Below are 27,003 nucleotides of genomic sequence, written 5' to 3' on the forward strand. Positions count from 1 at the left end.
ACTTTCCCAAGATCAGTCAGTCAAGTCTGCTGCCTTTGCTATCACACCATGACTTGGAAGTAACGGCAGATCCCATGTACCTAGTTAGAGTAATCCTTCTGTATTTATTCTTCCTAATGTAGTTATCCCGCGTAGTATGTCATCGCAGAGATGATTTAACGAGCGGGTGTCTGCATTTAGTCAGTCAGTGCTGGGTCTAGAGGTTTGGATTACTTCCCCTTTTTATAATTTTTTATATATTTTTCAACTTTGACTTTTAACTCTCTAGAAATTGTATTCACATTCATCTTGAGTTATCGTAGTTTTACATTCCAGTAAGCTTTTTAAAATTCCTGCTGCATTCATAGGTTGACCGCAGAGCAGGCTCTCAAAGTGCTGTACGGGCCGAGGGGAGGCCGGGCGAACGCCCCCTGTGACCCTGGGGGCGTTTCTTGGCAGCAGTTTTCTTGATGGAGGGAGGAGGGCAAGCTGTTGACCTGTGAGGACCCCAGGTTTGGAATCGCTTCTGCATCGTCCCTTGTTCCTTTCTAGTCACGTGTCTGAAGGCAGTTTACTTACGTACTTTGCTTGGAACCTACGGATAACAGTCGTCATGCCACCCCCGCAGGGTTGTCGTGAGGGTTAAGTGTGTGATACACGACGTAATGCCTGTCACATAGAGGGTGCCGAGTAGACAGCCTAGCAGAATACCCTGGGGTGGGGAGGTGGGGGGTGGCCTGCGTGTCAGGAGCTCCCGGGATGGGGTGGGGGGAACCTGGCCTTGGTGCGCGGACACCGCTGGCACCGCCTGAGGCCAGGCCCGCTCCAGGCATCGGCGCAGTCAGCCCTTCAACTGCCCAGGCATGCCAGCGCACCCCGGTTTACAGACGAGGAGGCAGAGAGGCCGGGAAGTTAAGCACCTTGCCCGGGATCACGCTGCAAATAAGCGCCTGGACCCGTCGGCACTCAGGAAAAAATGGTGGAAGGGAAAATCAGGGCGAGCCACGTCACACGGGGTGTAAGTGCCAGGTTGGGGATGGGGTGAGGCTCATCAGGCTCTGAGCAGTTGATAAATTCAATTAAAAATTGAAATATTGACTTGAATTTAATAGAACGTCTATTATGATTTGCAGAGGATGTTGGTGACGAAGGAGAAGAAGAAAAAGAATTTATTTCCTATAACATCAACATAGACATTCACTACGGAGTTAAGTCCAATAGGTGAGTAGTATAAATATACCATTATTTTGGACTATAAAACTTGTGAGAATTAAATGTAAATCCTAATCAAGTCAGAGTTACCAAGAAACACTCGAAAGATTTCTGCTCTTAAATTCAGTTTCTTGTCTTCGATTTTATCTACTCAAATTAAGAGGATTTCCAAGTCAGTATTAAAGTATTTTAATTGCCATGTCAGGGCATTAGCCCTTGAGCCACAGTGTATTAATACTTAACATGTCTAATAATGCTCTGAGATTATATCTGAGTTTTCATTATTATAAATAAGTAGTGCACATTCATAGGTACAGGTCTGATTCTTGATAGGATAAATCCCTAAAGGTAGCACTACTAGTTCAGATACAGTATTAGCGTCTTTAACACACGTTACCAGATTTCCCACCTTTTAAAAAGATTGTGCCAATTTTTATTCTAGTAGACTTAATTGAAATTCAGTTATGTAAATGTGTATTTTGCATTGGCTTTTTAAAACTTTTTAGTTTGAATAATTTCAAGCTTACCAGAGTTCCCTGGACAGCATACGGCACCTCCCAGATATCGGTTAGCCTTTCCCACGTCTGCATTGTCATTTTTCTCCAGAGCCATCTGAGAGTGAGTTATCGACAGGCTGCCCCTTTGTCCCTAAACATTCTGCAGCCATTTCCTAAGAACAGCCGCATCGTTGCTCACAGCCCCAGTACAGTTTTCAAATTGCCGAAGTTTTAGAACAGTTTACTCTAGGCACAGTGCGTGCTCGTATGTCCTCAAAACTGTCCCTTGCAGTATTTCTCCCACGATCCAGAATCCAGCTCCATGTCTTTGATGACACTGGTGTCTTTGCTGAGCACAGACCAGTAGTTTGATGGGGTGCCCTTGCCCTGGACCTGTCTGTTGCTTTTCCATGGTTACATTCAAGTTGTACGTTTTTGGCAGGAATACTGTTGTGACTGTGTTCCTTCTCAGCGTGTCACAGCAGGAGCTTCATTGACTTTTTAGAATAATAGGAAGTATTGTGTCTAAAGGCCATATACATAATGTGAGAACTGGAAAACTCAGATATTGCTTCCCTTGAAGCTGTTGGTTTCACCTTTGAGCACCTGTAACACAGGTGCTCACACCTGTGCTTACACCTGTAGCACAAGATAACAGCGGTGGGTGTGCAAAGGAATAAAGCATAACTCCTGTTCCCAAGAGGTTCACGGTCTTTGGGGAGGAAGAGTGGCAGATACACAACTAGCTATATTACTTGGCAGAATCTTAGAGGTGCAGAATACCGTGAAACCTGGGAGACTGCCTCTGCTTAGGAAAGGTCCCATAGAAGAAGTGATACTGGAGTTGGGTTTTGAAGGTTAACTTGGAACTTCAGCAGTTGAATAGATTTCTTAAGCGACTGCAGAAAAACACATGCTGTTAGAGAACGGGTCATGTGGTTCACAGGGTGTCTCAAGTCGGGTATGGGGTGCATGGCAGGAGAGGAGACCAGAGGAGTTGGTCTAGGCCTGGTGTAAGGGCCTGGAGTGTTCCCTCATCACTTTAACCTGCAGGTGACTTCTGTTGCGGTCAAGCTGACATGTGATTCAATATCATAAATGAATGGGACAGATTATAATGAGATCACATTTAAGTTCTTCACGGCTTGTAGCTTGCAGTTGCTAGGGAGGTTAGTTTTTGTGAGGACAAGATTATGAACTCAACCTCCATATGAGACAAGTTAACTTGGCCTGGTTTCATGGTCACGTGTTATAACCTTAACCTTGATTCCATTGTTGTCACATAGAGAATAAAGAAAACGAAGCAGCGTATTTCACTATTAGAAAAGCAACAATTTATTCTTAATATGATTTTAAAATTAAAACATTCAAATGGATTTTTAATTTGCGTGCCCCACAAAGAAGTCTGTCATCATTAAGACTGATGAGGATGAGACTATTTGTTCTAATGTTTTCTTTTCCTTTCTTTCAGCTTGGCGTTCATTAAACGAACTCCAGTGATTGATGCAGACAAGCCAGTGTCTTCCCAGCTCCGAGTCCTCACGCTCAGTGAAGACTCGCCATATGAAACCTTGCACTCTTTCATCAGCAATGCAGTGGCTCCTTTCTTTAAGTCCTATATCAGGGAGTCTGGCAAGGCCGACAGGTAAAAACCAGTTTTCCTTCGTTAGTTTGAATGTCATGTTTTCCTTAATGTTCGTAACACGCCATGGAGAGAATGATGCAGTGTTCAGAAATTGGGAGGGTAAAGCCAGTAAACCTGGAGGATGTGAATCTGTTGCATTAACGTATAGCGTTGATATTTGACAGACCTGAAATAATGGAATCCCTTTGGAGACGATAGCACGCCAAAATTTGAGATGTGTTTTGTCTTTTAAGGGACGGTGATAAAATGGCTCCTTCGGTTGAGAAAAAGATTGCCGAGCTTGAAATGGGACTCCTGCACCTGCAGCAGAATATTGAAATTCCAGAGATCAGCCTGCCCATTCACCCGATTATTACAAACGTTGCAAAACAGTGTTACGAGCGTGGAGAAAAGCCGAAAGTTACAGACTTTGGAGATAAGGTCGAAGACCCGACCTTCCTCAATCAGTTACAATCTGGAGTTAACCGCTGGATCCGAGAAATCCAAAAGGTAAGAGCATGGTATTGAAAGTATCATGTAAAATGCTTTACTCTTTAATGTCTGTGAGAAAACCGGTACGAATTCTTGTCAAGGAGGTGAATTCTGTGATGCCCATTGGCTCTCCCTCCCGTTGGTCCTGGGAGTGCTCGGTGGAGGACTGCATGGAGCGGTCAGGGTACCGTGTGACATGGTTAAGTACTGCCCGTGAGACAGCCTTAATCTCAGCTGTCTCAGTCCTTTGGTTCCAAACTAAACCACCTTTTATACAAGGAAGGAAATCTACTTGAAATATTGGCCTTAAATTTTAATGCGCATATTCAGTTAATGATATTTTTCTACCTTTGCTTAAATGCTGAGTACTCTTGAATGTTACTTTGTATTTAAGGTGACCAAACTTGATCGAGATCCAGCCTCAGGAACTGCCTTACAGGAAATCAGTTTTTGGCTAAACTTGGAACGTGCGTTATACCGCATCCAGGAGAAACGAGAGAGCCCCGAAGTTCTCCTGACTCTGGACATCTTGAAACATGGCAAGCGATTCCATGCCACCGTCAGCTTTGACACTGACACAGGTAAAGACTAGAGCTTGGAGCCAAGAGGCGGATGCCAGTGAGCTCTCAGCCTGGGTTTGTGCTGAAAAGGAACAGATGCACCGTCTCTCCTGACTGCTTATGCCTTTGCATCTTACCTCGTCTTTCCCCAGCTCCAGGTGATGGAAATGATCTTCCCACCTACCTCCCTTTCCCTTTAGGGCTTTCGAGAACAGGAGCCAGGTTCTAGGCCTGAGTATAGGGAGCCCTCGGGGCCCCCCTCCTGTTTCTTAGTTGCTTGGTTCCCTGAACAGACTGTGCTTCTTTCAGTGTAAAGTTAAGCGTGCCTTTGACGGTCCAGGCAGGAGCGTGGTTTACGTTAAGCAGAAGTTCTTTGCCCACAGGGCTGCGGAAGGAGGGCTGGTCAGTACTTTCTCTTCTGCTATTTACCTGCCCCTCCTTGCATTCTCCGCCCTCTTCCCTGTTCTGAACCATTGTCAAGATGAAAGTGGTCTCTGAATGGGTAGCAGGGAGGGTGACGTTGGATGAGCAAGTGCCGGGCGTGCAGATGTGGAGTGCCGGCCGTGGCCAGACCGTGCTCTTCACCAGAGACACATTAGAACCAGTTATCGGGACAGAAGTCGTCATGTTCTTTTCCTTCTCCTCCAGAAAGGTTGTGGTGCCCGCATTTTAAATGTTAGAGGAAACCTTTTCAGTTCCTGTGACCACATTTTGTATACTCACTAAGATATGGACATTCACTAGTGCCGAAATGTGTACCTTGAATTTTTTTTAATGCCTCTGAAACCTTTCTTTCTTTCCTAATAGATTTCTTTTTTTAAAATCTTATGCCAGAGAAAGTTTAAAATAAAAGATCAAGACCCAGGTTTTTCTGTGATCCATGTCTAATACACTCCCCCTAACTTGAGCCCTGTGTATAAAATCTAAATTTCAGTGTTCTTAATGCTGATAAAATTCAAGTTTTACAAAACTAACGTAGTATTACTAAAATGCTTTGATAGTCTAGAAAGCAGACAAAGATGACATGTCTGGACTGCCGCTCACAGCCTGTGGAGTACGCGTGAATACTGACTGACGCGTACGGTACAGTCGGTGTACAGTCGGTGTACAGTCAGTGTACAGCATACTGGCTGACACTCTTCAGAAGCAAAACTGAGAGCGCACCGGGATCACCTGTTAATAACATTGTTTTTTCAAACAGCACAATTTCTGTGTTTACTAAATCTTTTGCAGCATCAAAATCTTCCATTTTGAGGATGTATTCTAGTTTACCTGACTAGTATTGGGTTCGCCAAAAAGTTCATTTGGCTTTTTCCATAAGATCTTATGGAACAAACTTTTTGGCCAATATTTAAACCTAGAAGGAATACTGTTTTACTTTTTTTAAAAAATTGAGGTGTAATTGACATATAACAGTGTATACTATAGTTGTCTGGCTTCATGTGAAAGCTATGAGACTGTGGACGCTTGATGTGAACACTATGTAACGGTTTCTCTGTTAATCTAGGTCTGAAACAGGCTTTGGAAACGGTGAACGACTATAATCCTCTGATGAAAGACTTTCCTCTGAATGACCTGCTGTCTGCCACTGAGCTGGACAAAATACGGCAGGCACTTGTTGCAATTTTCACCCATTTGAGAAAGATCCGAAACACAAAATATCCCATTCAGAGGGCACTGCGCTTGGTGGAGGCGATTTCGAGAGACTTGAGTTCTCAGTTACTCAAAGTGCTGGGCACTAGAAAGCTGATGCATGTTGCCTACGAAGAATTTGAAAAAGTAAGTTGTAATATCTCAGGAAGCCAGCTTTAGGGCATTTCAATGAAAACGTGCTTTAATAATAAGCTTCCCCTCTTAAATTATATCCCAGGTTATGGTCGCGTGCTTTGAAGTTTTTCAGACTTGGGATGATGAATACGAGAAACTCCAGGTATTGCTGAGAGACATTGTCAAAAGGAAAAGGGAAGAAAACCTCAAGATGGTGTGGCGGATCAACCCTGCTCACAGAAAGCTTCAGGCTCGCCTTGACCAGATGAGAAAGTTCAGACGCCAGCACGAGCAGCTGAGAGCGGTCATCGTCAGGGTCCTGAGGCCACAGGTGTGGCTCACGGTCTGAAAATTCGTGCCTGCATTGCTTGAATGACTCTCTCTCTTTTTTTTTTTACAGTCAGCTACCTGTGTCTCTTTCACACTGTGAAGTGCTTCTCTAGCTCCTTTTTCATCTGTCACTGTCATCTTGAAGATCTAGTGATTCTGAATCATAGTGTTTGAGTTCAAATCTTTAACATTCTCCATCCATTCATTCCCATCCCCAAACTGCATGGACCCTAGAGCCAAACCTCATGGGTTTACATCCTAATTCAGCTGTTGAACTAGCCGTGTGACTGGGCTCACTGTTTTACTCTTTTCCTCAGACTCCTTATCTGTAAAATGTGGATAATAATTGCGTTTGGCTCAGATTTATTGGAACAATTAAATGACTCCTTTTCTTTCTTCATGCTTTTTTTTTTCTCTTCTCAGTTCACCACTTTTCTGAGCACTGCTTTTCTCGCTTTAAACAATCCAATCCAGAAGTAGCGGGTGGATTGATACGTGTGTAGGTAGACGAATTGGTAAACGGATAGATACACGCGATAAAGCCAGTGGCCAATGTTAATTGGTTGGTGTTAACCATAGGCTCTCGGTGGGGTCTTCCGTGTGTGTGTTTAGGATTCTCTGAGAATTCTGCAGTGTTAGTTGGGACGGGCGGTCCGGTCTAGGAGCCTTGCTGTCTCGGTCGTTCTCTGAGGAGGAGCGCCTGCCGCCCAGGGTGGACCGGGGTGGAGCGGGTCCGTAGTGAGTGCTTGGTGCCTTCTCAGCTAGTCAGTCCCCATCCACGTGGACACGTGTGCGTGTGTTGGTTTTACGTGTTAACCCTTTACTGTGTCCGTGAGAGCCTTGAAGCTGGGACTCAGCCCTCCGTTCCCTGTCCTTCTCAGCTATCACTGTGTTAAAGCATCATTGTCTGCTTTCCATTTGTAAACCATGTGGTGTCTGCACTGCCTTTTTGTTCATAAAGTGTGTAATGAACTCGTGTGCAGGCGTGCATTCTCAGGATGGTCTTATTGGAGGATTGTTCACATTTAATGTAGTTATTGATAAGTTTGGATTCAGAGCTGCTGTTTGCTAGACTTAACAGCTATATTTCTTTGCATTTTCTTTTTTAGTGTTTGCTCTAGGGATTACTATAGGTCTCTAATTTATCACGATATACACAATACTGACTGAACCTCATAATCAATATAAATCTGTTTCCTCCTGCTTGTCATGTTTACAGAAGAGAAATAATGCTATTCTTACAATGCATCTGTATCCAATATATTATTATTATGTGGTATTACTGTTACATATATTATAAACCCAGAACTACAGTGTTACAAGTTAAGCAGTCACATATATCTTAGAAAAATCAGCAGGTGAAAAGAAAAATAATGACATAATCTTTTCCATTTGTCCCCGATTTACATCTTCCAGTTCTCTGCATTTCTTTCTGCGGACTAAGTTACCTCTGCCGTCTTCTCTCTGTAGCCTGAAGAAATTCTTTGCCATTTCTTGTCCCATAGGTTTGCTGGCAGCACTCTCACATTTGAAGGATAGTTTCACTGGTTATAGAATTGTTGGTTGACAGCAAGTTGTAAATCTGTCCAGACTTTTCATTCTTGCAGGGCTCCCAAGGGCTCCTGTGTGTGTCTAATTTACTACGTTGGCCCTTGTCAGACTGTCTTTTCCAGAACTCCCCCTTTATTTGTTTTCTGAATTGTAGGTGCTAGGTCTTCGTTGCTGCGTGGGCTTTTCTCTAGTTGTGGTGAGTGGGGGCGACTCCCTGTGGCCGCGTGTGGGCATCTCGTCGCGGTGGCTTTCCTTGTTGCGGAGCACAGGCTCTGGGGTGCCCGGGCTTCAGCAGTTGCCGCTCCCGGGATCTAGAGTGCTGGCTCTGTGGTGCGATGCACAGGCTTGGTGGCTCCGCAGCATGTGGGGTCTTCCTGGAGCAGCGCAGGCAGATTCTTACCCCCTCAGACGCCAGGGAAGTCCCCAGAATCCCTGCTGTAAGCTGCTCTTGTGCTCCCACCTGCAGAGCTGCGAGTCTTCCTGCCTGGGGTGGGAGCGCCCCAGGCCGTAGGCTCCCCGCCCTCAACTGAGGTCGGCACACCTCAAAGTGTCAGCTGCATTCCGTTGCTGTCCATTGTCCTGAAATGGCTGTTTAATAATTCTGTCCAGTTTTTGCTCCTATAATGTCCTTGCCAGGAGTTCTCAGGATGTTTTTAAATGTATAAAATAAAAGGCAGAGGTTTACAAGGAAACATTTGTCCATAGTTCTGAAATTGTGATCTATGGACAGTCATCTGTGTGCTTCTCCGTGAACACGTAAAAGAGCAAGACAGGCCTGCTAGCAGGATTTTGAAGTAGTGAACATAAACAAGCTCTCAGGACTACAGTACAGCTGTCGTGTGACCTGGAAGAATTTATTGATGGCAGAGGGCGCTGGGGACAGCTGTAACTGTTGCCTACATCATGACTGAAGAAAATGCTAAATTTAATTAGGCTTAGTGAAAATGATTTTCTCCAAACAAATTCACAGACTGTCTGAACTTCATGGGCGGCGTCTGTGGACCCCAGATCACGCCCCCTGCCTGGCGGTGTAATTCTGCGAGAGTGGGCCTGAGCTGTGCCCGGGGGTCTGCTGCGTCCCGAGGTGCTGGGCCTGTGTGCTCTGCTGTCTGTCCAGGAGCATTCAGGGGACTGAGCGGACCCTCTCAGTTACTGTCATGCTTGACCTGTCCCTCTGCTGCAGTGTGGACCCTGGGCTGTAATCTAAAGTTTTAGAAATAAAAATGAGAAGTGTACTGGGTACTGGCTTTGTATGAACCATTCCTGTGAAGTCCTGAGCTTTCCAGTGCAGTTTGAGGGAAGAACCCCAAACCCAGGTCTCAACACATTTTTTTTTTTTAGCTTCTTTGGCCACAAAACTACATTGTCTGAAGGTCTTTACAGCAGAGTTAAAACGTACAGTATCGTGTCTTACACGGTCTTGACTTGTGGTTGTAAAATGTTTGACTAAACGTTAGGCTTACATGGTGGACTGGTCATCTTGTGTGGTGTGTGCTACTCAACGAGATAAAAGTTTTCCCCTTGGCAGACCTGTTTTCTTCCAAACCCTCTCCTCCCAGGTCACAGCAGTTGCACAGCAGAACCAAGGAGAGGTGCCTGAGCCCCAGGACATGAAAGTGGCTGAGGTTCTCTTCGACGCTGCCGACGCGAATGCCATAGAGGAGGTCAACCTGGCTTATGAGAACGTCAAGGAAGTGGACGGGCTGGATGTCTCCAAGGAGGGCACAGAGGCCTGGGAGGCCGCAATGAAGAGATACGATGAGAGGATCGACAGGGTGGAGACCCGGATCACCGCGCGCCTGCGAGACCAGCTTGGCACCGCCAAGAACGCCAACGAGATGTTCCGGATCTTCTCCAGGTTCAACGCGCTGTTCGTCCGGCCTCACATTCGCGGGGCCATCCGCGAGTACCAGACGCAGCTGATCCAGCGTGTGAAGGACGACATCGAGTCTCTTCACGACAAGTTCAAAGTCCAATACCCGCAGAGCCAGGCGTGTAAGATGAGCCACGTGCGCGACCTGCCGCCCGTGTCCGGCTCCATCATCTGGGCCAAGCAGATCGACCGGCAGCTGACGGCCTACATGAAGCGCGTGGAGGATGTGCTGGGCAAGGGCTGGGAGAACCACGTGGAGGGCCAGAAGCTGAAGCAGGACGGGGACAGCTTCCGCATGAAGCTCAACACGCAGGAGATATTCGACGACTGGGCCCGCAAGGTGCAGCAGCGCAACCTGGGCGTGTCGGGCCGCATCTTCACCATCGAGAGCACGCGCGTCCGGGGCCGCGCCGGCAGCGTCCTCAAGCTGAAGGTCAACTTCCTCCCCGAGATCATCACCCTCTCCAAAGAAGTACGAAACCTCAAGTGGCTCGGCTTCCGCGTCCCGCTGGCGATCGTGAACAAGGCTCACCAAGCGAACCAGCTGTACCCCTTTGCCATCTCGCTGATCGAGAGCGTGCGGACCTATGAGCGCACGTGTGAGAAGGTGGAGGAGCGGAGCACCATCTCCCTGCTGGTGGCGGGCCTGAAGAAGGAGGTGCAGGCACTGATCGCCGAGGGCATCGCCTTGGTGTGGGAGTCCTACAAGCTCGACCCCTACGTGCAGCGCTTGGCGGAGACGGTCTTCAACTTCCAGGAAAAGGTGCATGCCGCTTCCATCTTCCCCATCCCAGAGGGTGGCCAGTCGGTTAGCAGTTAGCTCTCCACAGAGGTCGCCCGTGGTCCCAACAGCTCAGGGCCATGTCTGCTGAGCGGGAGAAGGAGGCCTTCCCCTCACCGGGCTGTTGGATGGTGTGGGGCCTTTAGGGAGGCCGTTCAGTGACAGTCCCCGTTGCTAGGGAGCCAGGGAAGAGATGAAGGGCACGAGAGCGTTGTCACTGATAAAGCTGCGTGGACAGCGGGCTGGTGGTCGGCCTGCCCCAGACCTGGCCTTCCTCCCCAAAACCCCCACCTGGCTGTGCCACGGTCAGCTCCTGGCCCTGCTCCTGCCTCTGCAGGCAGCGCAGAGTCCACTGGTCTGGTGTGTGGCTGGCTCCTGGAGAGGGAAGGTGCAGAGCAGTGTGCCTTGATGTCCTGTTCGCGCATGTGCGGGCAGAGGGCGCCTTCCCTGGAGCGGGAGCGGGGAGGCGCCGGTGTGCATACCTTTCCCCTCCCTCCTCGGAGACAGGTGGGGTGTGGCGTCAGGCTAGCACGCAGGGTTAGTGCTCTGAGGAAGAACTTCTCTGTCTCAGACGTTTATTAATTGAGAAGAATATACATGACATAAAGGCATGGAGTAAGCTGGTGATTTAACGCAAACTGTGCCTTCCTTTAGGTGGACGATCTGCTGATTATCGAGGAGAAGATAGACCTGGAAGTCCGCTCCCTGGAGACGTGCATGTACGACCACAAGACTTTCTCCGAGATCCTGAACAGAGTGCAGAAGGCCGTGGACGACCTCAACCTGCACTCCTACTCCAACCTGCCCATCTGGGTCAGCAAGCTGGACATGGAGGTGAGCTGGTGCCGGCTGCACCTAGCGTTGTCTGCCATCTTTGGGGGTGGCCCCGGTCCACAAGTCTGTTAGGTCAGGCCTGAAAAGCTCGTTTCTGTGGCAGTTATCACTGACCGTGACCACCAGTTCTTTCCAGAAACCCCCTGCAGCTGACAGTAGCTGAACTGCCGTGCTGGCTGTAGCCGCCCTCCTCCTGCGCCGGAAGCAGGGAGCTCCGGGGGAGGGGAGGAGTGCTGTCTGCTTTCTGGGAGTGTGACAAGCTCCTGCAGCCCGTCTCTGCTCTGCTGATTGACGTGGTTCTCCCTAGCCCTCCTCTCCTGGCAGCCTTCTCTGGCCACCCTGTCTCCCTCCACCACCCCCCCAGCATCCACGTACCTCTTGTTCCTGGTTTAGAGGATCTTGGCTCACCCTTGTGGGGTGGGTGTTGGGAGCATACTTAGCACCCCGTGTGGCTTTCTCGTCAGCGGGTGTCAGAGCAGCCGTGAAGTCTCCAGAAGCAGGGAGGGTGTTTTATGGCAGAGGTCACTCAGTGGACAGGTGGTCGTGGGTCAGTTCTGAAGTTCTGTGTGGGTCACAGGTTTTCCCCTCTGAAGTGGATGAGTAAAATGCAGCAGTTCCTCCAACGGGCCCTGAACAGAGCTAACGTTCAGAAGCCCCAGTCTTCTGAATCGAGTGCGAGTCCCAGGTTTTCTCAGGCCGCCCCCACAGTGTTCCCAGGATGGTTGAGTGGCTCACAACGAGGAGGGGGACTCTAAGCAAGATGCGCAGACACCCTAGTCCTTGGAAATCTCACAGATCAGAGATTTCTGACTTCCTTCTTCACTTGTTGAAAGAAAATGGTCACCGTTTGGTGACTGATGTTGACTAGGTTTACTGTGATGATCATATTACAAGTAGGTATACATATTGAATCCTTATGTTGTACATCCAAAACTAATGTTATAGTCAGTTACTGAAGGCAGGAGAAGGGGTGGTAGAGAATGAGATGGTTAGGTAGCATCACTGACTCAATGGACACGAGTTTGAGCAAAGTCCAGGAGATAGTGAGGGACAGGGAAGCCTGGTGTGCTGCAGTCCATGGGGTCACAAAGAGTCAGACATGATTTAGCAACTGAACAGCAACAATAACAAAATCAATTGTGCCTCGATTTAAAAAAGAAAAATGACTTCATCTCCAAACTCCAGTTTCCTGGTTTTGTACCTGAGGCTGGTGTTTGTGCATTTCCTGTCGCACTGAACACATTTCAAGGCCTTCGCCACGCCTGCGCGGCGATGCTGGTCTGCTTGTCGCTTGTGAGCGGGAGTCCGCAGGCGGAGAGCATAGCCAGCCTAGTCGTCCGTGAGCGGGGGCTGGAGGGTGAGGACGTGAGGTTGAGGAGCTGCGGGTGGAGGCTTGGGGTCAGGAACGATTCGTCCTGGGCCGGAAACAGCGGTGTTCTGTCAGTACGCTCTGCGAGCTAACTGGGAGAAACATTGTTCTTGGGACATGTTTCTCTGTAGATTGAAAGGATACTGGGCGTCCGGCTGCAAGCTGGCCTGAGAGCTTGGACGCAGGTGCTCCTTGGACAAGCGGAGGATAAAGCAGAGGTTGACATGGATACAGATGCCCCTCAAGTTAGTCACAAGCCTGGAGGAGAGCCAAAGATCAAGGTGAGTATCTCGCAGGGCAGCCGGTTCCACAGTAAATAAAGCGCGAGTGAAAAAGCCACTGCGGTGGGCAGACCCAGGCCCGGTCAGCGTCCTGGGGTGACGTGAGATGAGGAAGAGGCTCTTCACCCCGAGCTCCTCCCCCCACCATCCACCAGGGCAGCAGCAGGCAGACCCGGGGGGAGGGCCGTTCTGCAGAGAGCACCCCAAGTGCCAAGGCATAAGAGAAAAGTGGGAAAAGCCGAGTGCCGCAGAGTGGAAGGGATTGAGGGGCTGTGGGCCGCCGACTGTGAAGTGGTGTCCTGTGAGACCCGGGGAAGTCTGACTGGAGTCCGTGGGGTCACGGAGCCCCCATGACTGAGCCACTGAACAATGGACCGGCACTCACGTCTTTGTTTTGGTAATGACACCATTCGAGAGGAGGCCGGAGAGGGTGCATACCTTTCCTCTTCATGCCTGCCTTAGAATTCTGCTCTATGTCAAAAACAGTTTCAGAAACACTTGGGGGTTAATTTTTTCATCTATTTGGCTGTGTCGGGGCTTGGTTGTGGGGCGTGGGGTCTCCCTTTCGGTGCAGGCTCGGCAGTTGTGCTCATGGCTGAGTTATTTGTGGGGTCTTAGTTCCCCCACCACGGAGCGAACCCACATCCTCTGCATTGGAAGGTAGATCCCTAACCACTGGACCACCGGGGAAGTCCCAGCTTTTTTTTTTTTTTTCTTTAATGGAAAATAACATTTAGAAATCTACACTGGGGGAAAATTTCTGTTCTCCTAGGATATACGTAGGAATTAATTTGAAGAACTGGATATAATGGTCTGCTGCAAGCAGAAGTTCAGACTGTGACCCTAAAATGTCAGTTTTAATAAAAATCTGAGTAGAATTCTCACGGAAGGATGCAGCAGTGTACTGCGGAGCACGCTGGACAGCAGCCCTCATCTCCACGCGACTGTTCCCCGTCGTGGGAAGGAGGGCTCTGCTGGGGCTGGCAGGCTCTCCAGAAAGTTCTCTTTAAACTCTGCCCGTAACACAGGTGCTAGTTATAAACGTGTCCACCTTACACTGATGGCATTGAGCCGTGCATTCGTTCTGTGTGGTCTACAGTGTTTGTGTTCTCTTCACCAGTGAACGTCTCCAGATCAGAAGCCTGATAGAAGTGGGCGACTAGAAGCTTTGATCTGAGAGAAACAATTGGCTTTTTTTTTTTTTCTTACCAGACTTCACGTTTTCTTTTAATACTTGAAATGTTTTCACTTTTGAATACTACAGATATTCATCCCCAGAGCATACTTTTTAAAAGAAATTACCGAGATGCAGAAAAGCAAGTGAGGTGTCTGAGTTGATCAGACGTGTAGTAAAGACTGAGCTGGAGTTCTGAAAGTAGCCCACAGCACTGGCGGGTGGCGCAGGCTGCTCCCAGCCCGTGAACCTACACCAGCCAAGTCGGCCTGTGTCTCTGCTTTCTCAGGCCACAAGGTCCTCACGTCCCGAGATCATCACAGACATCAGATCCCATGGCGCTTCACTGAGCGCCTGTTGTGTGTCTGACAGCCAGGCACTGGGTGCCCAGGAGGAGCCCATGCGCAGCTGCCCTCTGACCCCCTCCAGGCCCTTGGGGAGGGCTGCAGACCAAACATGAGCTCACAGAAGGCTGGATCTGTTAGTAACTTAATAGACTTTGTGGTTCACACGGAACTAATGTAATGATTCAGGGAGAGAAAATGGTATATTTCAAAGCCCTTGAACTGAAATAGACTGCTGAGTCAAAACGACACCTTTGCTTTCCAGAACGTCGTTCATGAGCTGAGGATCACCAACCAGGTCATCTATTTGAACCCGCCCATCGAGGAGTGCAGGTACAAGCTGTACCAGGAGATGTTCGCCTGGAAGATGGTGGTGCTGTCTCTCCCCCGGATCCAGAGCCAGCGGTACCAGGTGAGTGCCTGCGAGGAAGCCCCAGACCTCAGCTCAGCACTCTTGTCAGCTCAGCGCTCTGGCGGAACGCTGGAGGGGCGCGGTGTGACCCGACACTTGCCCTGTAGTTACTGCTCCACACAGTCTCAGGTGTATCTCTTTTCTTAGCTGTGCACGTAGCTCCATTCTCCCTCCTCCCTCCTCTGGGGCCTGGTCTTCGCTCCCGGCTTCCCCAGCTCTCCCTGCACCTTGCCGGCCCGTCCACATCACTGATCACTGGTTCCTGTGTGTTCTGTGCCTGCCCACCCCCGTCCTCCGTGTCCCGTCTGGCCATAAGTACCAGCCGTGTGCTGTTTCCATCTTCAGAATTTACCCTGGTCTGTTTCTTGTGATGTCCAGTGCTGCAGTCGTGCATGGTACATCTCACCCCCCTCGGCCTAGTTAAGCCCCCTCCTCACTGGTCTCTGTCTGCTCTTGCCCCTCTAAAAGCTGCCATCAGCGCAGCAGCCCAGATTACCTCTTAGGTGTGTGTTGACCCCGACGCTGCTGTTTGGGGGGCCTGGTAACGGCTTCCCGTCTCGCCCACCACGGGGCCTGCGGGCCTCCGACACGTGCCGCTCTGCCGCCTGCCTCTCCACCCCGGCTCTGCTGCAGCCCGCCGGGCCTGCCCGTCCTCACACGGGCCGGATGGACACTGGCCCCCAGGGCCTCTGCCCTTGCTCATCCCCTGCCCCCAGCTCTGCCAGGGGTCACCTCCTCAGTTGAGGCCTCCTGCGCCTCTCCGTGTAAAATACGTCCTGCCCCTGCATTCCTTCCCACCCCCGTTTCTCCAGAGCCCTGCTCGCCATCTGACGGCCTGTGTCTTTTGCTTTTCCCTTGGTTGTCTTCCCCTCCCCCACAGAACATAAGTCTGTGCCAGCAGAGGTCTTTGTCTGCTCATAATACCTGCAGCAGTGCCTGGCCTGTGACCGACCCACAGGTTGTGGACCCCGAGTGACTGTGTGCACGCTGGTGTTCACACTTGGTGGTGGTGCCTCACTCGCTGAGGTGACACCCTCAGTCCCGCCCCCTGAGATGAGAGGCTCGGGTCTCGTGGGACCCACTCTGGACACCCTGCTCCCCGCTCGAGGCACGCCTGCTCAAACAGGGACGCCACACCTTCTGGCTTGTGGTTGACGCGCCTTTCCTTGGTTTGATGAGTTAGGTTACCTGTGACCGGGATGAGTGAGCGTTATCCCTTAGGTACCATTTCTTTCCATTTACTTCAATGCCGTGAAAGGCAGCTGAGGTTCACATTTCTGTACGCACTCCCTGCTTTCATTTCCGCTTTTGTTCGGTTAGGTGGGCGTCCACTATGAACTGACGGAAGAGGAGAAGTTCTACCGGAATGCTCTGACACGGATGCCAGATGGCCCCGTGGCCCTGGAGGAGTCCTACTCTGCAGTCATGGGCATCGTCACCGAGGTCGAGCAGTACGTCAAGGTGAGGCACGCCTCTCGCTCTGGTGCGTATGTGATCTGTCCTAGACGCAAGTGTGAGCTTGAATGAATGTGGAGCTAAGTCTTGACTAAACGTAATGCGATTTATGAGGTGATCTTTGCCATTTTAAAGCAAGGAGTGAACAGTGGAATGGACCTTCTGGGATGTTAATCATTTTGGAGAGGAGAAAACTTTATTCTTTTTTGGTTGGGAAGCTGAGCATTGGAAATGAGAGTTTATTCCTAACAGGGATGAAGGAACACAAACCTTTTTAGCAGAATATGACCGCACGTATTAACATTTCACAAAACGAGACGTCGAGCTGCCATGGGTGGCTGTGTTCTCGTTTGCAGGTCTGGCTTCAGTATCAGTGCTTGTGGGACATGCAAGCTGAGAACATCTATAACCGACTCGGGGAAGACCTCAGCAAGTGGCAGGCTCTGCTGGTCCAGATAAGGAAGGCCCGGGGGACCTTCGACAATGCAGAGACCAAGAAAGAGTTTGGGCCGGTGGTCATAGATTACGGCAAGGTGAGCCCAGCCGACTGCCTAGAAGGCGCGCTGTGAGGGCAGCGTCTGACCACAGGGAAGCTGCAGTGTGAACACTCCTCCCCCCACAGGTCCAGTCGAAGGTGAACCTGAAGTACGACTCCTGGCACAAGGAGGTGCTCAGCAAATTTGGGCAGATGCTCGGCTCCAACATGACGGAGTTCCACTCCCAGATCTCCAAGGTGAGAAGGCGGGATCCCGGCAGGGCGGCAAGCCCGCCAGCCGCCTCGGCTCCCCGATCGACGCCATGCTCTCTGCCCACAGTCCCGCCAGGAGCTGGAGCAGCACTCGGTGGACACGGCCAGCACCTCTGACGCAGTGACCTTCATCACCTACGTGCAGTCCCTGAAACGGAAGATCAAGCAGTTTGAGAAGCAAGTCGAGGTGAGCTCTGTCCCTCGCTGTGTCTTGGGGGTCCCCGGGGTGTCTCTGTCTTACCCCCTGGCGTCCTCGTAAAGGTGGACGCCAGTGTTCCAGACGGCTGCATTTTAAAAAGCTCTGCAGGTGATCTTCAGGCACTTCAAGGTTTGAGAACGACAGGTTCTTATTTTTTGAAATCTTTTACTTTAGTTGTTGATCTTCAAGTCCTCAAAGTTGAATTTCCTTCTCATAGTTTGGACCTAGGGTGTGAAGCCCAGTTCCAGGGCGCTCAGGCCCTGCTCGGGGCCGCCTGAGTGTGGCCAGGGCAGTCCTGGGGCTGGCCCAGCGGGCCCCTCGGCGGCCTGCTGCCCTGGGGCACAGCGCTGTGGGGAGGGGAGGTTCCTGGAGGAGAGCAGGTGTGTCCTGTACCCACGGGTGTCTTCTTGGAGTCTGACCATAGCTCTTGTTACTCCTAGAAGAAAAAGCCCGTTTGTTTGTTCCCCCTCCAGCTCTACCGCAATGGCCAGCGGCTGCTGGAGAAGCAGAGGTTCCAGTTCCCGCCGTCCTGGCTCTACATCGACAACATCGAGGGGGAGTGGGGGGCCTTCAACGACATCATGAGGCGGAAGGACTCTGCCATCCAGCAGCAGGTGGCCAACCTACAGATGAAGATCGTGCAGGAGGACCGGGCTGTGGAGAGCCGCACCACCGACCTGCTGACCGACTGGGAGAAGACCAAGCCCGTCACGGTGAGCCCCAACGCAGCCCCGTGCTCTCCCCGCACCAGCAGCGTCCTCTGTGTCCCCGCTTTCAGAGTGAGGCGCCCTGCCGCGGCTGAGCTTTCCAGGGTGAAGGCACTGCCCTCCTGTAATTAAGGGAGCCGTCCTTGCAGAGAGTGGCTGTGAAACCGTGAAAGCCCGCTCAGATAGACCTCTTTTCAGCCAGACCCCTCGCGACAGTCATTTAAGGCAGGGAATGCTTCTACAGCCTAGCGTTTCTCCGCTCGTAAGTTACCCTATTAGCTGTACTCGGGAGTTAGACTTGTCCCTCTTGTGGACTCAGGCCAGGCGTCCCCCGGCGCCACTGCCTGGCCTGTGCCCTGGGGCCGTCCTGGGCTGTGCCACTGCCATTGCAGTGGTTAAGGCTCTCTGTGCCCAGAGACTGCTGCAGCCAGGCCGCCGCGTTCACTCCAGTTTGTACTGAGCACCAGCCGTGTTCTGGGTAGCAGGAACACAGAGGTGACCAAAAAGGAGCCTGACCCCAGCGGGACACGTTCCCGCAGGAGACAGGGTGAGAAGGGAACCGGAAGGACACGCACTTCAAGGCAGATGGAGACGCGAGCTGGGGGAGGGTGTTGGGGCCTCACTGCTCTGCGGGGAGTCTGGCGTGTGGAGACCGCTGGGGGCAGGCAGGCATGCCGAGGGGCATGCAGACAGGCAGGACGGGGCTCAGCCATGTAGGTCCCGGCCCGCCTGGTTTTCGGGGTGGGATTCACTCGGAGGCACACGTGTGCACCCCGCAGGAGAAGGTGTGAGTGTATCCTAGATGCTGGTCTGGTTTTGTGGGCGGGGCTGTGGCTCTCCACGAGAGACCTGGGGACCCCCCCCCACGCCCCCGCCCCCGGCCCCAGCACACACTCACGTCTGCTGGGTCGGCCTCCGTCCTGCCCTCAGCTGGTCTGTGCTGCTGCCCTGAGGTCCCGCTTTGTGTCTGGTTGGGCCACGGGGCCCCGGGGTGAAGCAGGCTGTGCCTCACTGATGGCAGAACTGCCAGGTCACGCGGGGGAGTGAGGGCTGATCAGTAAGTAGGCAAGAGTGCAGCTCCTCAGGGTGGGCGTCTCATCATCTCACCTCGCTGGTGATGTTTTAGTTAGAACTCTCTTTGAGGGAGTTCCCTGGGGGTCCAGTGGTTAGGACTCAGTGCTCTCACTTCTGAGGGCCCGGGTTCACCCCCTGGTCAGGGAATTGAGGCCCCACAGGACACAGCGTGGCAAAAAAGAAAACAAAACTCGAATCGGTACTCGGTGTAGTCGTTCTCAAAGATTATTAAGACACCTGTGAATCGTGTTAGTGCAGAAGTCGAGCCGCCTCCGATGAGAGCGGTGCTTTCCTCCTCACCTTCCCTCGTCACTCATACCATGGCCATGCCTCAGAGGGCGTGCCTGGCAGGGCTGTCCTGCTCCGGGCCCAGGTCAGCGCCTCCCCGGCACTCCGCAAGGGGATGCCTGACTCGACAGGTGCTCCCCTTACCCAGGTCAGGTCTGGAAGTAACGGGCACGCATCAGCAGCGTGCACTTGGGAACATTTACACGCAGACACTCAAGGAAGCGTAGAGTCCCCTCCAGCGCCTCAGAGCTGGGCCCCTCTGTCCTGAGACCTGGCTCTGACTCGCTGGCCTTGACCGCTTCAGGGCAACCTGCGTCCAGAGGAGGCACTTCAGGCTCTCACCATATACGAAGGGAAGTTCGGCAGGCTGAAGGACGACCGCGAGAAGTGCGCGAAGGCCAAGGAGGCCCTGGAGCTGACCGACACAGGGCTTCTCAGCGGCAGCGAAGAGCGAGTCCAGGTACGAGCCGCTCCCGCTGGTGGGCGGGTGCGGGCACCTCGTGCCGACCTCGCCCCCACCCCAGCTGTCCCAAAGGCCCTAGGAGAGTCCGAGGTGGCTCCTCTTCTGAAGTGTAACTGCTCTGCCGTCCTTGATCGCAGGTGGCCTTAGAAGAGTTACAGGACCTCAAAGGCGTTTGGTCAGAGCTTTCTAAGGTCTGGGAGCAGATTGACCAGATGAAGGAGCAGCCGTGGGTTTCTGTGCAGCCTCGAAAGGTATGCATCACTAAGACAGATACCGCATTGCCCTTCACATGATGAAAGTTGGAGACTGTACTTAGGAACTTGGCAAGCAAGGAGCTGTACTGTGAGTTCACAAGAAGTCCCTTCCCGGTTGTTTATCTAAAATTTCTTTTAAGGCTAGTTTTTAAATGTTTCATCCTTTAAGGGAACGTTGGCAAACTGAATACCACCTTGGGTTTCTCTTGACAGCTTCGACAGAATTTAGATGGCCTCCTGAACCAGCTGAAAAACTTCCCTGCCCGATTGCGGCAGTACGCGTCCTACGAGTTTGTGCAGAGGCTCCTGAAAGGCTACCTGAAGGTGGGTGACCCGGAGCTGCCGGCTGGGAGTCAGCCGGAAACACGCCACGCGGATGACTCGGCTCCCTCTCTCCACAGATAAACATGCTGGTGATTGAGCTCAAGTCCGAAGCACTTAAGGACCGCCACTGGAAACAGCTGATGAAGCGGCTTCACGTGAACTGGGTTGTATCTGAGCTGACCCTCGGCCAAATCTGGGACGTGGACTTGCAGAAGAATGAAGCTGTTGTCAAGGATGTGCTGCTTGTGGCACAGGGGGAGATGGCTCTGGAGGAGTTTCTGAAGCAGGTGCGTGTCGGGCTGTGACACACACCTGAGCTGTGTGAAAACGGAGCCCCACCTGTGGTCCCTCTTGTCCCCATAACGTTAACTCACTCGGTCACTCATGTGGTTGGCGCACGCCCATACATTGATGACCTGCCTCTTTGGGTTGCAATTCAGATACGAGAAGTGTGGAACACTTATGAATTGGACTTGGTTAACTATCAGAACAAGTGTCGCCTGATCCGAGGCTGGGACGACCTCTTCAACAAGGTCAAAGAGCACATCAACAGCGTGTCCGCCATGAAGCTCTCTCCGTACTACAAGGTACGTGGGGGCTTCCCCCCCGCACATCCACCGTAATGCCCGCAGCCTCACGGGGACGTCCCTGGCGGTCCAGCGGTTAAAACTCCAGGCTTCAACTGCAGGGAGTACGGGTTCGATCCCTGGTCAGGGAACTAAGACCCCAAGTGCTATATGGCCAAAATAACTTAATAAACATTTAAAAATAAAAATGGCCAGGCTCACAGTTACCAGGGACCTGTTTTTAGAAAATGTGAGTCGCATAACTTGGTAGGATGTTCGTCTGCATCTTGGGGTAGGTTCTGGCATATCTGAGAGGGGAGAGGGCAGCAGCTGACCTCTGCCCTGCTTCACCCGCTAGGTGTTTGAGGAGGACGCCCTGAGCTGGGAAGACAAGCTGAACCGCATCATGGCCCTCTTCGACGTGTGGATCGACGTGCAGAGGCGCTGGGTCTACCTGGAGGGCATCTTCACAGGCAGCGCGGACATCAAGCACCTGCTGCCAGTGGAGACCCAGCGGTTCCAGAGGTAGGGCCTCCAGCGGGTGGGGCGGAAGGGCGGGCTTGGCTGGGAGCACCGCGTGAAGGCCGGCAGTAACCTCGCTTCTGATTTGACCTGTAGCATCAGCACGGAGTTCTTGGCTCTAATGAAGAAAGTATCCAAGTCTCCCCTGGTGATGGACGTTCTGAACATCCAGGGGGTGCAGAGGTCTTTGGAGAGGTTGGCAGACCTGCTGGGAAAGATCCAGAAGGCCCTGGGAGAGTACCTGGAGAGAGAGCGCTCGTCTTTCCCCAGGTGGGGGGCGTCTCAGGCGCAGACTGAGGGGAGGCCCAGCTCTGTGCTTTCTTCCCTCCTGGCTTGTGAGTTGCTCACTCTGACATCAAGGGTTTTGTTGCCAGTAATCCATTTAATGAATACTGTTTCCCTTTCATCGATTGATTCCTCTTAATTTTCTACCATGGATTTGTATACTAAGTTCCATTTAAACTATTATTCACCCTCCCAGGCAGCTTGTCTCTCTTAAAAAACTCACTCTGATGATTTTATTTTCTAAGTGGTATTTTTTTTTTTCTTTCTGAATAGTTTGAGTGAGTGAAACTCGCTCAGTCGTGTCTGACTCTTTGCGACCCCATGGACTGTAGCCCGCCAGGCTCCTCTGTCCATGGCCCGCCAGGCTCCTCTGTCCATGGGGATTCTCCAGGCAAGAATACTGGAGTGGGTTGACAGTGCCCTCCTCCAGGGGATCTTCCCAACCCAGGGATCGAACCCAGGTCTCCCGCACTGCAGGCAGATTCTTTATGGTCTGAGCCACCAGGGAAGCTCTCTGAATAGTTTACTTATAAGTTGAGCAGGTTTTTTAAACATGGATGAAGTGAGGTGAATTATATGAAATGCATTGCATTTCTTTTCAGTGTCTTGTTAGGTAAGTGAGTCTCTCTTGCTGAGGGCTGGAGAAGACCTGGATGTGATCCGCGTTCAGGCTGGAGATGGTCCACACCATCCACGTCCACTTTCCTTTCTTACTGTTTGATTCACCTTATTTGTGTATGTGTCATGTTTTAGCAACTTAAATGCTGTTTCAATTTTAGATTCTATTTTGTGGGTGATGAAGATTTGCTTGAAATCATTGGAAACAGTAAGAATGTAGCTAAGTTACAGAAACACTTCAAGAAAATGTTTGCTGGAGTCTCGAGCATCATCCTCAATGAAGACAACTCCGTCGTCCTGGGCATCTCGTCCCGTGAAGGAGAGGAGGTAGTGAGGTTTACGATTGTAACTCAGAAAACTTCGCTCCTGTCTTTGCACACCTTAATTCGTAGGTTGTCTTTATTTCAGGTTATGTTTAAAACTCCCGTGTCAATCACCGAACATCCCAAAATCAACGAGTGGCTCACACTGGTGGAGAAGGAGATGCGGGTCACGCTGGCCAAACTCCTCGCTGAGTCTGTTACCGAAGTCGAGATCTTTGGTAAAGCAACATCAATCGACCCAAATACCTACATCACCTGGATTGACAAATACCAGGTACTGTCCAGTAGCAGGGCGACGGGCTGGAGCTGGGGACACTGGCTGACCTTTAAAACCACTCTTTTGGGTCTCCTGTGTGCCGCACCTCCCAGGCCCAGCTGGTGGTCCTGTCAGCGCAGATCGCCTGGTCTGAGAACGTGGAGACGGCGCTGAGCAGCATGGGCGGGAGCGGCGACGCGGCCCCCCTGCACTCCGTGCTGAGCAACGTGGAGGTCACCCTCAACGTGCTGGCCGACTCAGTCCTCATGGAGCAGCCCCCGCTCCGCAGGCGCAAGCTGGAGCACTTGGTGAGTCCTCCTCCTGGTCAGGCTCCCCTGCCTTCCCCTCGAGCAGCTAAAAGAGCTCACGCTCGAGAAATATCCTCATTAGTGTCTGGGAGGAAAGCTAGTCGATGGGCTGTTGACAAGCGCTGGGTGGTCCTTGGCGCTCTCTTCCTGTTGAAGGGCAGCCTTGGGGAACAGGAGCCACATGCACGACCTGGTACAAAGGCTGACCTCCCGGTTCAAAGGCTGACCCTCAGCCCTCGGGGTCTCGCCCCGCCTTCCCAGAGCTCCGCCTCCGGAGGCATGTCTGTGAGCCTTGCCATTTTGCTGCCGGGCTTGTGAGGTTGTGTGCGTCAGGCAGACTGTTAGGTCAGAGGCAGCTCTTCTCCATCATGTTTTATGCGAGTTGCAGGGTTTTTACTTAAAATAAGGTGCTTTTGTCACTCTTTGTTTTTGTTGCAATTCTTTATTCTATGTAATTCCATCGTGTGACTAGCAGTTCTATCGTTTTTAAAAGTAAATTTTTGTTCCGGAATATTTATTTACATCATAGTTGGGCCTAGGAACTCAATTTCAAAGTCTCCTAAGTAATCCCAGAAGAGGCATTTCTGTACTTCAGTTCAGGGAGTGTACATTACAATAAACTCTTAAAGTGAGTCTGTCTTCAGATCACAGAGCTGGTTCACCAGAGAGACGTCACCAGGTCCCTGATCAAGAGCAAGGTGGACAACGCCAAGTCTTTCGAGTGGCTCAGCCAGATGCGGTTCTACTTTGACCCGAAGCAGACCGACGTGTTGCAGCAGCTGTCGATTCAGATGGCGAATGCCAAGTTTAACTATGGCTTCGAATACCTGGGTGTTCAGGACAAGCTGGTCCAGACACCCCTCACTGACCGCTGCTATTTGACGATGACACAGGCCTTGGAGGCCAGGCTCGGGGGTTCCCCGTTCGGTGAGTGCCTCCACACACCTGGTCAGGTGAAGTCAGGTGGTAAACCTACTTCTCAGAGATTAAGCAAATGATCTAAATGTATTTCTTAACTATGTGGCTAGTACATTCTTAAACTTTAAATCTTTACATCAGTTACTGCGTTTGTAGTAACCCTTGAACAGCACTGGTTTGCACTGCAAGGGTCCACTTAGACACAGATTTTTTAATAGATATGCAGTCAGCCTTCCGTGTTCACAGGATTCACATCCTCAGACTGAACCAGCTGTGAATTGACGCTTCCTTCTGAGGTTGGTTGAATCCAGGATGTGGCACCTGTGGATATGGAGGGCCGACAGTGGGACCTGGTGGAATTTGCTTAGAGACAGAGGGCGAACTGTACTTTGATTTTTTTAAAAGAATTGCTTTTTACAGTTCTTAAAGCTGAAGACGTGTTCTCACTTGAGTTCTCAATTCCTTTTCTTCAAATTACAGGGCCTGCGGGGACTGGGAAGACTGAGTCTGTCAAGGCCCTTGGCCACCAGCTGGGCCGCTTTGTTCTAGTTTTCAACTGTGACGAGACCTTTGATTTCCAGGTGAGAGGCTCCTGGGGGACTGCCTAGAGCAGGGGGCCGGGTGGGGAGCGCAGCCCACGCCTCTGGGGGCCGTGAGCCGTGCACACAGCGCTCTTTTTGGGAACGGGGTTACTGGAGCTGTTTGAGGGGCCAGCCGGTGCATGACGCCAACTTGAGCCTCACGTCTTCAGGTTAACTCTTCAGTGTAACGAATCTTTCTGGTGGTGTCTGTGTTTAGGAAAAACAAATAGCGAAGGTTTTTTTTTAAACAACAAAAAGTGTTAGCTCTGTCACTGGAATTTTTTGCACAAGAGGGAAAATAATACATTACATCTGTTCATCTGTGAATGGAGTACTTGCTACATGTAGGGCTGGGCTCCTTGCCTCACGGGTGAAGCTGGTTCCACCTTCACAGCCCTCTCCACCCCACTGCACTCCTCTGGGAGGAAGGTGGTATTACTCGCGTTTCAAAGATGAGCAGACAGGTCTCAGGATGTGATTTGCCCGGGTTGGACCAGTCCCCCAAGCCAGGATTGGAACCCTGTATGGCCAGCACCGGGGCCGTCTTTTAGCGCCTTTCTTCTCGTTTCAGGCGATGGGGCGCATCTTCGTGGGGCTCTGCCAGGTGGGGGCCTGGGGCTGCTTTGACGAGTTCAACCGCCTGGAGGAGCGGATGCTGTCGGCCGTGTCGCAGCAAGTGCAGTGCATCCAGGAGGCGCTGCGCGAGCACTCCAACCCCAACCTGGAGAAGAGTGAGGCTCGCTTCTTGCTTAGTTGCCCTGCTGTGGGGTAGAAACGAGCGAGGGCTCAGTGCCAGACCCTAGGCTGCAGGCGGGATGGTGCATCCTGACGGAAGACGTGGGCGGGGCCCAGGATGGCACTGCCTGCCTCGCCCCATGGCAGCCAGCGGGGTGGGCCGTGCTTCCTCTGCAGACGGAGGCCCCGGGCTCCTCCCTATGGCCCCGCAGAGCCAGGCCTCCTGGCCGGAGTGTTGGGACCAGACCCTGGTCATGTGTCTGGGGGTCCCTGGGAGCTGGTTCCACACAGAGCCTAGACGCATGAGCTGGAGGAGTTACATACATCCAGGACAGGTGCTTTACCCGTTGGTTTTCCCTGTTAGTCCATAGTAATAGTAGCTCGTCTTACCAGACCCGAGTAAAACAAGAGGAGTGTCAGAGAAACGAGTGCCTGTGAACTCCATGCTCGCTTATGGAGGGAAGCTGACTCCTGAGTGTCCAGAGTTGGGGGGTGGGGGTTGGTTTTGTGGAATGTTTTCTTGAGTGTGTGGGTTTGGTTTTTTTTTTTTTAATGACCTGAGGAAAGGGCCATGTCCATGATCTTAGCCAGTCAGGTTTATCACAACTTGACTGGTTTTTGTTGCTGCAGCTTCTGTCAGGCTGTGTTTCTGTTCTTGCATTGGCCTTGTGACACTCAGTAATCATGCGCAGAGGGGGTAGTGGGCTTCCCACTCCGGTGACTTGATCCGTGCCACATCTGAGTGGCTCTTACGTGGGCAGGGAGTGTGGAAATCGGTCTCCCGGGTAGGTGGTGTCGTGCTGCTGAGACCCCGCAGAAAGGCCAGGCCACAGCTCGCATGGGGTCCCGGGCCGGCGGGGCGCTGGGCTTGTGGTTTCAGATCTTATGGTGGTTTTCTGACCGTCGACAGCCTCACTGCCGTCATCTGAATTTCAGCCTCTGCCCCCATTACCTGCGAGCTGCTGAACAAACAAGTGAAGGTGAGCCCAGACATGGCCATCTTCATCACCATGAACCCTGGCTACGCGGGCCGGTCAAACCTCCCAGACAACCTGAAGAAGCTGTTCCGGAGCTTGGCCATGACCAAGCCCGACCGTCAGCTCATCGCCCAGGTCATGCTGTACTCTCAGGGCTTCCGCACGGCCGAGGTCCTCGCCAACAAGATTGTCCCTTTTTTCAAGTGAGTCACTGAGCATCATTCCTGATCGTGTTTCTGGCACATGTTAACTGCATCGTTTAAACGTGGCCTGTGTAATTCGACATTTCTTTCCACTCTTGTGTCCATTCTCGTTTCTTAAC

At 51.7% G+C, this 27,003-nt stretch overlaps 1 protein-coding gene across 1 annotated transcript in view; it reads left to right on the top strand.

Annotated features, from left to right (window-relative positions):
- Positions 1–27,003, top strand: part of DYNC1H1 (dynein cytoplasmic 1 heavy chain 1) — a 60,899-nt gene that overhangs the window by 6,676 nt on the left and 27,220 nt on the right. The window contains 29 exon segments of the mRNA XM_070358001.1: positions 1,113–1,200; positions 3,160–3,333; positions 3,567–3,822; positions 4,199–4,385; positions 5,872–6,143; positions 6,235–6,462; positions 9,572–10,648; positions 11,321–11,500; positions 13,001–13,150; positions 14,934–15,080; positions 16,401–16,541; positions 16,892–17,068; positions 17,158–17,268; positions 17,351–17,470; positions 17,956–18,195; positions 19,856–20,011; positions 20,152–20,265; positions 20,482–20,592; positions 20,670–20,879; positions 21,033–21,179; positions 21,517–21,683; positions 21,777–21,950; positions 22,745–22,910; positions 22,992–23,180; positions 23,276–23,470; positions 24,115–24,397; positions 24,869–24,969; positions 25,541–25,700; positions 26,641–26,884. Coding sequence (XP_070214102.1) covers positions 1,113–1,200; positions 3,160–3,333; positions 3,567–3,822; positions 4,199–4,385; positions 5,872–6,143; positions 6,235–6,462; positions 9,572–10,648; positions 11,321–11,500; positions 13,001–13,150; positions 14,934–15,080; positions 16,401–16,541; positions 16,892–17,068; positions 17,158–17,268; positions 17,351–17,470; positions 17,956–18,195; positions 19,856–20,011; positions 20,152–20,265; positions 20,482–20,592; positions 20,670–20,879; positions 21,033–21,179; positions 21,517–21,683; positions 21,777–21,950; positions 22,745–22,910; positions 22,992–23,180; positions 23,276–23,470; positions 24,115–24,397; positions 24,869–24,969; positions 25,541–25,700; positions 26,641–26,884 — 5,965 coding nt within the window.

The sequence above is a fragment of the Bos mutus genome, chromosome 21 (genome assembly GCF_027580195.1).
Source record: "Bos mutus isolate GX-2022 chromosome 21, NWIPB_WYAK_1.1, whole genome shotgun sequence".
Taxonomy (NCBI): Eukaryota; Metazoa; Chordata; class Mammalia; order Artiodactyla; family Bovidae; genus Bos; species Bos mutus.